At 46.5% G+C, this 12110-nt stretch overlaps 2 protein-coding genes across 2 annotated transcripts; one reads left to right on the top strand and one right to left on the bottom strand.

Annotated features, from left to right (window-relative positions):
* Positions 1-2541: 2541 nt before the first annotated feature.
* cox11 (cytochrome c oxidase assembly homolog 11 (yeast)) lies at positions 2542-6149 on the bottom strand. Its single transcript, XM_083905472.1, has 5 exons — positions 6083-6149; positions 4747-5130; positions 4515-4670; positions 4300-4425; positions 2542-3209 (listed from the first exon to the last, which is right to left on the bottom strand). Exons 2-5 carry the CDS (start codon positions 5056-5058, stop codon positions 3021-3023), a joined length of 783 nt encoding a protein of 260 aa, XP_083761598.1. The 5' UTR covers positions 5059-5130; positions 6083-6149; the 3' UTR covers positions 2542-3020.
* A 735-nt stretch (positions 6150-6884) lies between these two features.
* Positions 6885-10937, top strand: LOC310939605 (chromobox protein homolog 2-like). Its single transcript, XM_083904407.1, has 5 exons — positions 6885-6971; positions 7072-7115; positions 7895-7960; positions 8041-8110; positions 8306-10937. Exons 1-5 carry the CDS (start codon positions 6906-6908, stop codon positions 9668-9670), a joined length of 1611 nt encoding a protein of 536 aa, XP_083760533.1. The 5' UTR covers positions 6885-6905; the 3' UTR covers positions 9671-10937.
* The last annotated feature ends 1173 nt before the right edge of the window (positions 10938-12110 follow it).

Genomic DNA, 12110 nt, shown 5'->3' with positions numbered 1-12110 from the left:
CCTAACACCTGTCTGTCTGTCCTAACACCTGACTGTCTGTCCTAACACCTGTCTGTCTGTCCTAACACCTGTCTGTCTGTCTGTCCTAACACCTGTCTGTCTGTTCTAGCACATGTCTGTCCTAACACCTGTCTGTCTGTCCTAACACCTGTCTGTCTGTCTGTCCTAACACCTGTCTGTCTGTCCTAACACCTGACTGTCTGTCCTAACACCTGTCTGTCTGTCCTCACACCTGTCTGTCTGTCTGTCCTAACACCTGTCTGTCTGTTCTAGCACATGTCTGTCCTAACACCTGTCTGTCTGTCCTAACACCTGTCTGTCTGTCTGTCCTAACACCTGACTGTCTGTCCTAACACCTGTCTGTCTGTCCTAACACCTGTCTGTCTGTCCTAACACCTGTCTGTCTGTCTGTCCTAACACCTGACTGTCTGTCCTAACACCTGTCTGTCTGTCTGTCCTAACACCTGTCTGTCTGTCCTAACACCTGTCTGTCTGTCTGTCCTAACACCTGACTGTCTGTCCTAACACCTGTCTGTCTGTCCTAACACCTGTCTGTCTGTCTGTCCTAACACCTGTCTGTCTGTTCTAGCACATGTCTGTCCTAACACTTGACTGTCTGTCCTAACACCTGTCTGTCTGTCCTAACACCTGACTGTCTGTCCTAACACCTGTCTGTCTGTCCTAACACCTGTCTGTCTGTCTGTCCTAACACCTGTCTGTCTGTCTGTCCTAACACCTGTCTGTCTGTCTGTCCTAACACCTGTCTGTCTGTTCTAGCACATGTCTGTCCTAACACCTGTCTGTCTGTCCTAACACCTGACTGTCTGTCCTAACACCTGACTGTCTGTCCTAACACCTGTCTGTCTGTCCTAACACCTGTCTGTCTGTCTGTCCTAACACCTGTCTGTCTGTTCTAGCACATGTCTGTCCTAACACCTGTCTGTCTGTCCTAACACCTGTCTGTCTGTCTGTCCTAACACCTGTCTGTCTGTTCTAGCACATGTCTGTCCTAACACCTGTCTGTCTGTCTGTCCTAACACCTGTCTGTCTGTCCTAACACCTGACTGTCTGTCCTAACACCTGTCTGTCTGTCCTAACACCTGTCTGTCTGTTCTAGCACATGTCTGTCCTAACACCTGTCTGTCTGTCCTAACACCTGTCTGTCTGTCTGTCCTAACACCTGTCTGTCTGTCCTAACACCTGACTGTCTGTCCTAACACCTGTCTGTCTGTCCTAACACCTGTCTGTCTGTCTGTCCTAACACCTGTCTGTCTGTTCTAGCACATGTCTGTCCTAACACCTGTCTGTCTGTCCTAACACCTGTCTGTCTGTCTGTCCTAACACCTGACTGTCTGTCCTAACACCTGTCTGTCTGTCCTAACACCTGTCTGTCTGTCCTAACACCTGTCTGTCTGTCTGTCCTAACACCTGACTGTCTGTCCTAACACCTGTCTGTCTGTCCTAACACCTGTCTGTCTGTCTGTCCTAACACCTGTCTGTCTGTTCTAGCACATGTCTGTCCTAACACCTGACTGTCTGTCCTAACACCTGTCTGTCTGTCCTAACACCTGACTGTCTGTCCTAACACCTGTCTGTCTGTCCTAACACCTGTCTGTCTGTCTGTCCTAACACCTGTCTGTTCTAACACATGTCTGTCCTAACACCTGTCTGTCTGTCCTAACACCTGTCTGTCTGTCCTAACACTTGACTGTCTGTCCTAACACCTGTCTGTCTGTCTGTCTGTCTGTCCTAACACCTGTCTGTCTGTCTGTCTGTCTGTCCTAACACCTGACTGTCTGTCCTAACACCTGTCTGTCTGTCCTAACACTTGACTGTCTGTCCTAACACCTGTCTGTCTGTCCTAACACCTGTCTGTCTGTCCTAACACCTGACTGTCTGTCCTAACACCTGTCTGTCTGTCCTAACACTTGACTGTCTGTCCTAACACCTGTCTGTCTGTCCTAACACCTGTCTGTCTGTCCTAACACCTGTCTGTCTGTCTGTCTGTCCTAACACCTGACTGTCTGTCCTAACACCTGACTGTCTGTCCTAACACCTGTCTGTCTGTCGGTCTGTCCTAACACCTGTCTGTCTGTCCTAACACCTGTCTGTCTGTCCTAACACCTGTCTGTCTGTCTGACTGTCCTAACACTTGTCTGTCTGTCCTAACACCTGTCTGTCTGTCTGTCCTAACACATGTCTGTCTGTCTGACTGTCCTAACACTTGTCTGTCTGTCCTAACACCTGTCTGTCCTAACACATGTCTGTTCTAACACATGTCTGTCCTAACACCTGTCTGTCTGACTGTCCTAACACTTGTCTGTCTGTCCTAACACCTGTCTGTCTGTCTGTCCTAACACCTGTCTGTCCTAATACCTGTCTGTCTGTCTGTCTGTCCTAACACATGTCTGTTCTAACACCTGTCTGTCTGTCCTAATACCTGTCTGTCTGTCCACACATCACAAACTTTTATATTCACAAATCAAAGTTTTCCATCAGTGTGTGAATGTGTTTATTTTTGGACTCTTTTTGTGGTCATGATTCTCCTCTGCTGCCCCCTGGTGTCCACACAGCACACAGACATTTAGTGATAAATATCATACACACTTATTTATAAAAGAGAAGTGACCTGTGCTTCTCACTTGGCCCCGCCCACACACCTGTCTGACCAATCATGATTCAGTGTCAGCTGTCAATCAAGATGAAAAGAAACAAATCTTTTCATGAAATCTCTGTGGAGAAGAATAATTTAACACATTATTACACACACACAAGAACATGATTAAAGGTTTAGTTGATGGTTTTTTAAGTGTAGATGCTGGTTCTCAGCATCAGGGGGCGCTCACACTCCCACTGCAGTCAGACATCACACAACGATCTTAAAGTTCATAATCTCTCTCTGATCCTTTTCTCTGACCCATGGTTTGCAGTTAAACTGGATCTGATCTGAGATCTGCAGTCCTGGTCTTGGCCCAGGTCCAGGTCCAGGTCCAGGTCCAGGTCCAGGTCCAGGTCCTGGCTTAGCTGTAGCTGTATCCAGGCAGCGGCAGAGTCTGACCCTCCTTGGCCTCAAAGAAGGTGTAGGACAGAGTGATGGTGCTGACCCGGCTCATCCTGGGGTCGTGGTCAAACTCTGGGTCGATGTAGAAGAAGACGGGCATGTCGACTTCTTCATGAGGGTTCAGACGCTGCTCCTCGAAACAGAAACACTGAGAACCAAGAAGAAAGGTTCAAAACCACACACACACCAGGGGGCGGAGCCTGAGCGTCCGGAAATTAAGACAAACAGGGGGCGGAGCCTGAGCATCAGGAAATAAAGACTTTGGCCGTTACTCAATATCCATACTTGTGTGTACTTGTGTGTACTTGTGTGTACTTGTGTGTACTTGTGTACTCCCATACTTGTGAAAACATCATCAGTCAAGTTCTGTTCCATTTCTCAAGAACACGAGCAGTGAGTACGGTTCTCATACCAGGAAGTGTTCTGGCTCCGCCCATTTTACCAAGTATGCATCAGGTGGTGACTTGAGCGTACTTGGGAAAGCCATATATCCCAGAATGCATTTCGGCGGAACATAGCAGGATAAAATACAAATATAAACCTGAAATAAATATTTTTCGAAGTTTTGAAATCATTTGAGGCGAGAAATGAGTCATTTAGAATCTAAACATGTGGTTTGTGTAATAAAATATGATGTATTTATAGTTTGACAGCAGCGCTGTAGGAGGTGATCAGCTCCGCCTCTGTGGACGCTCAGTGCTCACAGTGTCCAGCAGAGGGCAGCGTTACCTCGGCCTGTTCTGATGGAATGATCCGCTGGTTCAGACGCTCCGTCATTACATACTTGGTATGATCCATAGATTTGTTGTTGACATGTTTTGTATAATATTAATGTTTAACTAGATTTATATTAAAGTCGCACTGTCATTGTATATGTATTTACATATAATGGACACTATTTTATAGTGTATAAAATATATAAAATGTGAAAATAACAACAATATATGTATTTATTAAAAGTATTTTATATGTTAATTCATCAACACTGTAGGTGGCGGTAATGAGGCTTAAGTGCTTCGCGCCACCCGCCATTCAAACAGTAGAACAAGGAAGTAACTGCTGTTCCAATTGAAGAATCGTGCTCGTGTACTCCTGTACTTAGCAAGTATGTACTTCAGTCGTACTTCTCAAGTACGTACTTTCCAAGTAAGCAAGTACATACTGGCATACTTGGGTATTGAGAAACGGCCAAAGAGAAACAGGGGGCGGAGCCTGAGCGTCAGGAAATAAAGACAAACCTGGATCTTGTTGAAATATTGTCCGGCCTCAAAAGGAACCACGTTGTAGGTGGAGATTCCGATGATGGGTTTGTCCGTGGGGTTTTTAGCTCGGTAAAACGCCAACGCCGTCTCACCTGGAACCACCTGAGGGTGAGAGAGTGAAAGAGTGAGCGAGTCAGAGGGTGAGAGCTCGTCAAACGTGACTCCTGTCCTGAAGGTGGCGCTGCTCGTACATAGATCTCGCTCTGCTGAGGTCTGAAGTTCCACTGCATGCTGGCGTGAGTGTCGGCGTTGAACGTGATCTTCAGGACGCGTTCTTTCACCGGCTTCATCGTCTCCACCAGCTCTGTGTCGTGACCGGCCACCGCCGTACCACCGAGCCCTGCTGCCTGAGGTCACACAGAGGTCACACAGAGGTCACACAGAGGTCACACAGAGGTCACACAGAGGTCACGCCCTCCTCACCTGGCAGTAGAGTCTGTAGAGTGGCACGGCGGCGTACGATAGGCCGATCATCCCCACGCCGGCCGCAGTGATGTACGTCAGCAGCGTCTTGTTCCTGCTCTTCCATTCCTCTTCGTGACCTTTTGACCTCCTGCTCTGGTTCTTGTTCCCTCGGCTCTGAAGACGCAGAGGAATCCTCGGCCGCAGGAAGTGTTCAGTCTGAGAACGCAGCGGCGTCCCCGTCTTCCATCGCAGCGTCCGTACGCACTGAACCAGCAGCGCAGAGGCGTGAAGGTCACGGACAGACGGACGCAGCAGGAGAGGCAGCAGCATGAGGTCAGTCCTGAGGTCAGTCCTGAGGTCAGTCCTGAGGTCAGTCCTCACCTGAGGCGGGAAAACACTCACCTGGAAGAACAACACATTTAATGTCATTATATGTTCCAATTCACATCCTTTAAAGTCTACGAGATCATGTGATCACGTATTTATCTACGCCACGTGACATGATTTCTAATTTATCTACGTCATGTGATCGCGTCTTTATCTACGTCATGTCACGTGATCAGCTCAGATTAGCTTGTTACGGCAACAACACCTTAACCACAGGTCTTTAAGTCTGATGTGTAATAATAATTCATCTAAAATTAGGTTTTGTCTTGAACAAATATTATATTTAAAATATTGTGTATTGAAATTGCAGGAAGCTGAATTGTGATTTAGATAAATTTCGATGAATTGTTCAGCCCTACACTACAGTAAAAATATGCCAAAATATGCAAATAACATTTTCACAGATCAAGACAGTCCACTTTTCTATGTTGATAAGAGAATTAAAATGAGGGGAAAAGAACTCGAGGGACATTTAGAATAGATAAAAATGTGCGATTAACGTTTTAATCGTTTGACAGAACCAGTTATCCCTTTAATGTCACATAACTTATGGTCTTATGTTCATTTATGCATGTTTTAAATGAACATTCTATTGTTCATTCAGCGGAAGATTCACGCATTTAGCGGCAAATATTTTAACAAACTGAGCAGGAAAAGGAACAGGAAACACAGATGTCAACATATAAAAACTCACCGTTCAACTTTAGCCGCTTATTTTCGGTGTAAAACACATGAGCCGAATTAATTAATAAACACTGATCAATGTAAAAACGTCCATTGCGTAATGTCCATTTGTCCATGAGCAAAGACACAGAGGACAAAGTATTAATTCATCAAGTTTTCAAGCGGAGTCTGGTTCGTTACGAGCACAGACTGAATCACTTTGACACGAATGTAAAGAAATAAAAAAACACAAGCGTTTAATGAACTGAATTTATATTAAAAATCTCTTAAAAAACTATTTTACCTGAGAAAAGTCCGGGAGAATTCCGCCTCTGACACCGAGTTACAACAAACCACTGGACATGTTTTACAGAAACATACGTAACACCGGTGCAGCGCACAAATGCTTCCCCTTTCCTTTCCGGAACGACAAAGGTTCCGCGGGGAGGAAACGCACAAATACTGTATTTTTAATTATTATTATCATTACTATTATTATTATGTGTGTGTGTGTGTGTGTGTGTGTGTGTGTGTGTGTGTGTGTGTGTGTGTGTGTGTGTGTGTGTGTGTGTGTGTGTGTGTGTGTGTGTGTGTGTGTGTGTGTGTGTGTGTGTGTGTGTGTGTGTGTGTGTGTGTGTGTGTGTGTGTGTGTGTGTTTGTTTGTTTTGTGGTATATTTCAGTCATTTCGTAAAAAAACCAGTGTATTTAGGGTAATTTGGTGAAAATTAGTATTTTGTTGCTGACTAAAATCTGTTTAGTAAATTTCAGTCCATTTTTTGTGCCGATTGTTGTTGTTTTGTACGTCTTTACTCTTCTGTCACTTCATGATCATTTACATATATATATATATTAGTCTACATATATTTGCATGTATTTTTGTAAGGTGGTGCTTTTATGTTTTTTTTAATTCTGGTTTCCTCCGTAAACACAAAAATAATACATGTGTATTTACTCTCATGTGTAGCTGTGTAGTTGTGTTGTTATGTAGTTGTGTTGCGGTTGCAGTAATAACACATTCACGACGTGTAATTCGGTGGAGTACGGTGGCCGTGTGAGGTCAAAAGCGCCTCAATCTCTGTGTGTGTGTGTGTGTGTGAGGGTCTCCGCTGCTGCTGCTGCTGTAGTAATGGAGGGGGTCACTGTCGGACAGGTATTTGATGCGGAATGCATCCTCAGCAAACGGCCCAGGAAGGTAAGAAAAGGCGGGAGGAGGTAGAGGGGGAGACGGTGGTCGGTACCGGGGCGGCGGCCCGAGTGTCTCTGACGGCGTGTGTGTGTGTGTTTGTCCGCAGGGGAAGTTTGAATATCTGGTGAAGTGGAGGGGGTGGTCGTCCAAGTAAGTAGCTAGCTCCGCTTAGCTAGCCCTCCGGTGCTAGCACACACATCCAGAGGAGACAATGCGCGGCGGTGGCCCCGCGTTTAGAGGCTCCACGGCGGCGTGGACACACCGGGGACACACCGGGGACACACTCCCGCATTCACAGCTTCCGAGCTGCTGATACCGAGGCTCGGGCACCTGAACGCCTCACTGGAGGAAAAAGCTTTATTCACGTTCCCGTGTGATGCGTTCACTGACCGTCACCTGGTTTTTATTACGTTAAAAAACAAACCACAAAAGAACCGTGACGTAATAACAACAAAATAACGTGTTGTTTATGACAACGTGAGTGTTTAATATGAACAAAATCATCAGAAATACACAAACAACAATTCTAATATTTAAAATGGCTCTTATTTTGACAGGTAAACATGTTCTTTTATGACAGCAGTGCCGACTGTGAGCGCCCCCTGCTGTTGGTTAGATAGATGAGAATCGGTATCAGTCCGATATTTGTCAAAATATAACATATACATGTGTTTAAGATATACAGTGTATATGTATATATATGTGTACATATATATACATATACACACACATTTATGACACGCTTCACTGAGCACAGGCAGTAAAAATATTAATAAAAAAGCACTTTAGCTGAGTCATGCTAACATTAGCAAAACCATAATTAACATGTTTTATTTTGAGCATTCTTCTGTGTGTTAAACCTTCTGTACTGACCTGTTGATCTTTACATGGTTTGTTTGATTGATTATTGATTGATTATTGGTTTTCAGACACAACAGTTGGGAGCCAGAGGAGAATATTCTGGACCCTCGTTTACTCGCTGCCTTTCATAAAAGGTGCGTTTTCGAGCCGATTTGTGTTTTCACGTTAAATCTGCGTTTGTCGCCGATGATCACGTGATCTTTGTTTTCCTCAGAGAACAAGAACGTGAACTTCTGTTTCAGACCAAAGGGAAGCGACCGCGAGGACGACCGCGTAAAATCCAGGTGATCCAGAAAGTCTTATGCTAAGCTAAGTGCTAATGTAGCCATCTGCTTTCCTCTGTTTCAAGTCTTTGTGCTAAGCTAAGTGCTAATGTAAGCCATCTTCTTGTCTTTGTGCTAAGCTAAGCTAGTGTAACTCAGCTCTGTAATGTTAGCATGAACGCACTCACACACTCATGTTCTTCTTCATGTCTCTAGCTGCCAGCTCCGCCCACTGTAGAAGACAGCCACTCCCCGTCCTCCTCGTCCTCCGTCGTCTCGTCGACTGCGTCCTCCTCCTCAGAAGATGAAGATCATACCAAGAAGGCGAAGCCCGCCCCCCGCGTCCACCCCGTCCCACAGAAGAGGCCTCAGATCATGCTCGCCAATCCTGACCCCGCCCACAAAAAGAAGCGTGGGAGGAAGCCGCTCCCCCCCGACCTGAGAGCACTGAGACAGGCCAAGAGCAGACTTCCTGTTCCTCCTCCTCCTCCTCCTCTTCACGTTGCTCCTCCTCCTCCTCCGCCTCCTTCCCCCCCTCCCCCCCCTCCTCCTCGCCATCACCAGGCGGTCAGACCGTCCAGAGACGAGCCGCGGTCCGGCGTGAAGAAACCGCTGCAGCCCGCCAGCTTCACCTACACCGGACTGAGCAGGGCGGCCAGAGAAGAGGCAGGCTCCGCCCCCCACGCCTCCCACTCCGCCACCAGCTCCTTTGCTCAGACAGTCGCCTCCAAAGCCGGAACACTCGTCTGGACCAACCGCTCACTGTCCTCACCTTCCTCTGGCTCCTCCCACAGCAAAGCCACGCCTTCAGCACACAGTAAGAACTTGGAGCTGAAGTCCTTTAAGGCGTCTCTGCTCAAACAGAGCGGCGCTTCAGGGTCCGCGGGTCTGCACGCCGGCTTCGGAGGAGGCGCCACCGCGGCGGGTCAGCGCTCCGGGCTGAACCAGAGGAGACAGGAAGTGTCGGTTCATCACAAGCAGACCCTGTCCTCGTCCACGACTCGAGACCGGGTCAATCAGGCGCTGAGCCTCCGCGCCCTCAACCTTCAGAGCGTCAGCAGGCCGCTGCCCACCGCCGGATTCCAGGGCGGCAACACAGGGGGCGCCGTCGCCGCAGCGTCCAGGTCCAGCCTAAGGAGCGGCGGCGGCATCTCGGTCAAAGGAGGAGTCGGAAACCAGAAAGAGTCTCGGGCGTCAGCTGGAGGGCAGCGCTCTGGTCTGGCTGCAGGTGGCGCTACAGAGCAGGGCAGGGGGAAGGAAGTGATGTCAGGAGGCGGGGCCAACCGAGGAAACGGCAGCGCGAGGCAGGACGAGAGGAACCGCAGCCTGAACGAGCTCAGCACCGGAGACTCTGACGAGACTAGCAGCAGCGAATCAGAGCACGGCTCCTCCCTGTATCCTAGCAACAGCCGGCCCAGCCTCGGCAACAACGCCACCGAGTCGGACACGGAGACGGACTGGAGGCCGACGCGGAACCTTCTGGAGCACGTGTTCGTCACCGACGTCACGGCAAACTTCCTCACGGTGACGGTGAAGGAGTCGCCGACCAGCGTGGGATTCTTTAATCCACGGAACCACTGAGGGGGCGGAGCTGAGCCTTAATGCTCCTCCCACCACACCCGTCACGGTTCCTTCGCACAGCGCGGTCGACCTCCGACACGTAGAACACGCAAACGTTTGTAAAGAAGTGCGACGCCGCAGCAGAAACCGTCCGATCACGATCACTCCAAGCAAAACACGACATCGCAAGAAAACTCTACGACACTTTGAACAGTCTTCAGTTTCCATAGCAACAGAGACAGAGAAATCTGGGTCAGTTCATGTTTCGCAGAACGATCGCTCGTCAATAACCGTCGTTAACAACTTATTTTTGGCAGAAAATGAAATGAACGTAAATAATTAAATTGATTGAAGTTCAAACAAAATGGTTTTCTTTCCAAATAAAGTGAAATGGCCCTTTAAACGTACACTAATATGTCCCCGCCACTTCCTGTTCGTACGCAAACGTTTCTGTGTCGATAAAAACACGACCACTTGACCCTCGTCGTAAATGGCGTCCAAAGTGGGAGGGGCTAGAGTTTCCATAGCAACTGTCGGTTATTCAGTTTAGAAACAAAACAAATCCGAGCATAATTCACAACATTTAAAAAATCTGACGTTATTCAAAATGATGATTAGCATAAGTTTGTTTGAGGTCACGTGATTGACAGGTCACGTGATTGACAGTGACGTCGTGTTGTGTTCAGGTTCCTGGTGAACGTGCGGGAAAAGGCCGCGTTGCATGAGACGTGTAAACTCTGTGATGGATGTATGACTCCGCCCCCTCAGTGCCTCAGGTTCTCGTCACATTAACGTTTATCTGTGACAATCACGTGACTTTACGTGACATTTACAAACAAACGCGTTCGTCTACGAACTTTTTGTCTCCGTCGTCTTTTTTGGACCAAAGGTGTTTTTTCACCGTCTCTGATTGATCGTTTGCACAGATCAATGAAGCTCCGCCCCCTCGTCTTCATCACCGAAGCTCCGCCCCTCGTCTTCATCACTTCACCCTTTTATAGACTTTTTTAATCCGTTGTCGTCTGAAAAAAATGTTAATTTATATTTGTAAATAATTCTGTTTGTTTCACACGATCTGGTGCTCATGACATCATCACACTGTGAATGAGTGAGAGACTGTGAGAGGGTGAGAGAGTGAGAGTGAGAGACTGTGAGAGAGTGAACCAGTGAATGAGTGAGTGACTGCGAGAGAGTGAGTGAGTGAGTGAACCAGTGAATGAGTGAGAGACTGCGAGTGAGTGAGTGAATAAGTGAGAGAGTAACAGAGAGTGAGTGAGTGACAGATATATTTCCTCCCGTCCACCAGCAGGTGTCGCTGTCAGGTTTACTCACTGAAGCGTCACAGAGGTCAAAGGTCACTCAGACCTGAAACGATGATGACAGAGTGAACACTGATGAACGTGTGAATGGATGTTTTTTTAAATGTCAAATATGTGAAGTTTTGATTATTATCATGATAATGATGATGATTATTATAATGATTATTGATTATCGATTATTGATTGATTCAGTATTTATTGTTATTCACTTTGAACAGAAATAAAAATGAATTCATGTTTTTCTTGTTTGTTTTTCTTGTCAGGTTTTATTTACTAAAACACTAATTATTCTCATTTATTTGATTTCATTTATAAAGAAATATTTAAGCTAAAAATGTCCAGATTTAAAGTTTTAAATTTTAAACAAATATAAGAAAATATGTTGAAACAAGTTTTAATTAAATCTGAAGCTGATCAATGAACGTGAGTGTGTGTGTGTGTGTGTGAGAGAGAGAGAGAGAGAGAGAGAGTGTGTGTGTGTGTGTGTGTGTGTGTGTGTGTGAGAGAGAGAGATTTTTTTTGATTTTTAAAAATAACATTTATTTACATTTTTCTACATGGAAATCCTACATCCATCCTACAGGAGTGAAGATTTAATAAAATCGCCAAAGCTTCAGTGTTGTTGATGTTAGATCCTGCTGTTTTGATGAGCCCCTCCAAACACACAGTTTTTGATTTTTTTAGGGCTGCCGTCAGTCCAGGAGTGGCATCAGTGCTGACGTCCTCGCTCCGTGGATCAGTGGTTCTTTCAACAGCCAGTGCAGAGACTCACACTTTTTCCTTTTGCAGGTAAAAAGTGCCCAGGATTTAAAAACACCCTGATAAAATGGAGGTAAAACCCTTAAATTTAGAAATTTAGAATCAGTTAAAAACAGAGCAGCATCCAGCCCTAGATTATTAACACGTCTGAAGATGCAGCTCACTGCTCCTCTCCAAACTAAATCTTTTGGGCCTGTTAAAAACCTTTGAGTAAACTGGAGCCTGAAGGTGGCTGTTCTACTGCCCAGGTGGATGAGGCCCTGTCCCCCCTCCTCTCTGGGTAAAAACAGCACCGCCTGTGGGACCCAATGAAAACCATTCCAGTAAAAATTGATCATCTTTGCTTGAGTTTGAGCTAAAAAACCGGGGGGAGGGTCCACACA

The sequence above is a fragment of the Microchirus variegatus genome (assembly GCF_963457635.1).
Source record: "Microchirus variegatus genome assembly, chromosome: 18".
Lineage (NCBI taxonomy): Eukaryota > Metazoa > Chordata > Actinopteri > Pleuronectiformes > Soleidae > Microchirus > Microchirus variegatus.
The sequence above is the reverse complement of the archived record's forward strand: the minus strand, read 5'-3'. Positions and strand labels throughout refer to the sequence as shown.

Coding starts and splice junctions, on each gene's coding strand:
- LOC310939605 (XM_083904407.1), top strand. CDS start 6,906: ATGGAGGGGGTCACTGTCGGACAGGTATTTGATGCGGAATGCATCCTC. Junction 6,972..7,071: donor TCAGCAAACGGCCCAGGAAG/GTAAGAAAAGGC, acceptor GTTTGTCCGCAG/GGGAAGTTTGAATATCTGGT. Junction 7,116..7,894: donor TGGAGGGGGTGGTCGTCCAA/GTAAGTAGCTAG, acceptor ATTGGTTTTCAG/ACACAACAGTTGGGAGCCAG.
- cox11 (XM_083905472.1), bottom strand. CDS start 5,058: ATGCTGCTGCCTCTCCTGCTGCGTCCGTCTGTCCGTGACCTTCACGCC. Junction 4,671..4,746: donor TCTACAGACTCTACTGCCAG/GTGAGGAGGGCG, acceptor GTGTGACCTCAG/GCAGCAGGGCTCGGTGGTAC. Junction 4,426..4,514: donor CTCAGCAGAGCGAGATCTAT/GTACGAGCAGCG, acceptor TCTCACCCTCAG/GTGGTTCCAGGTGAGACGGC.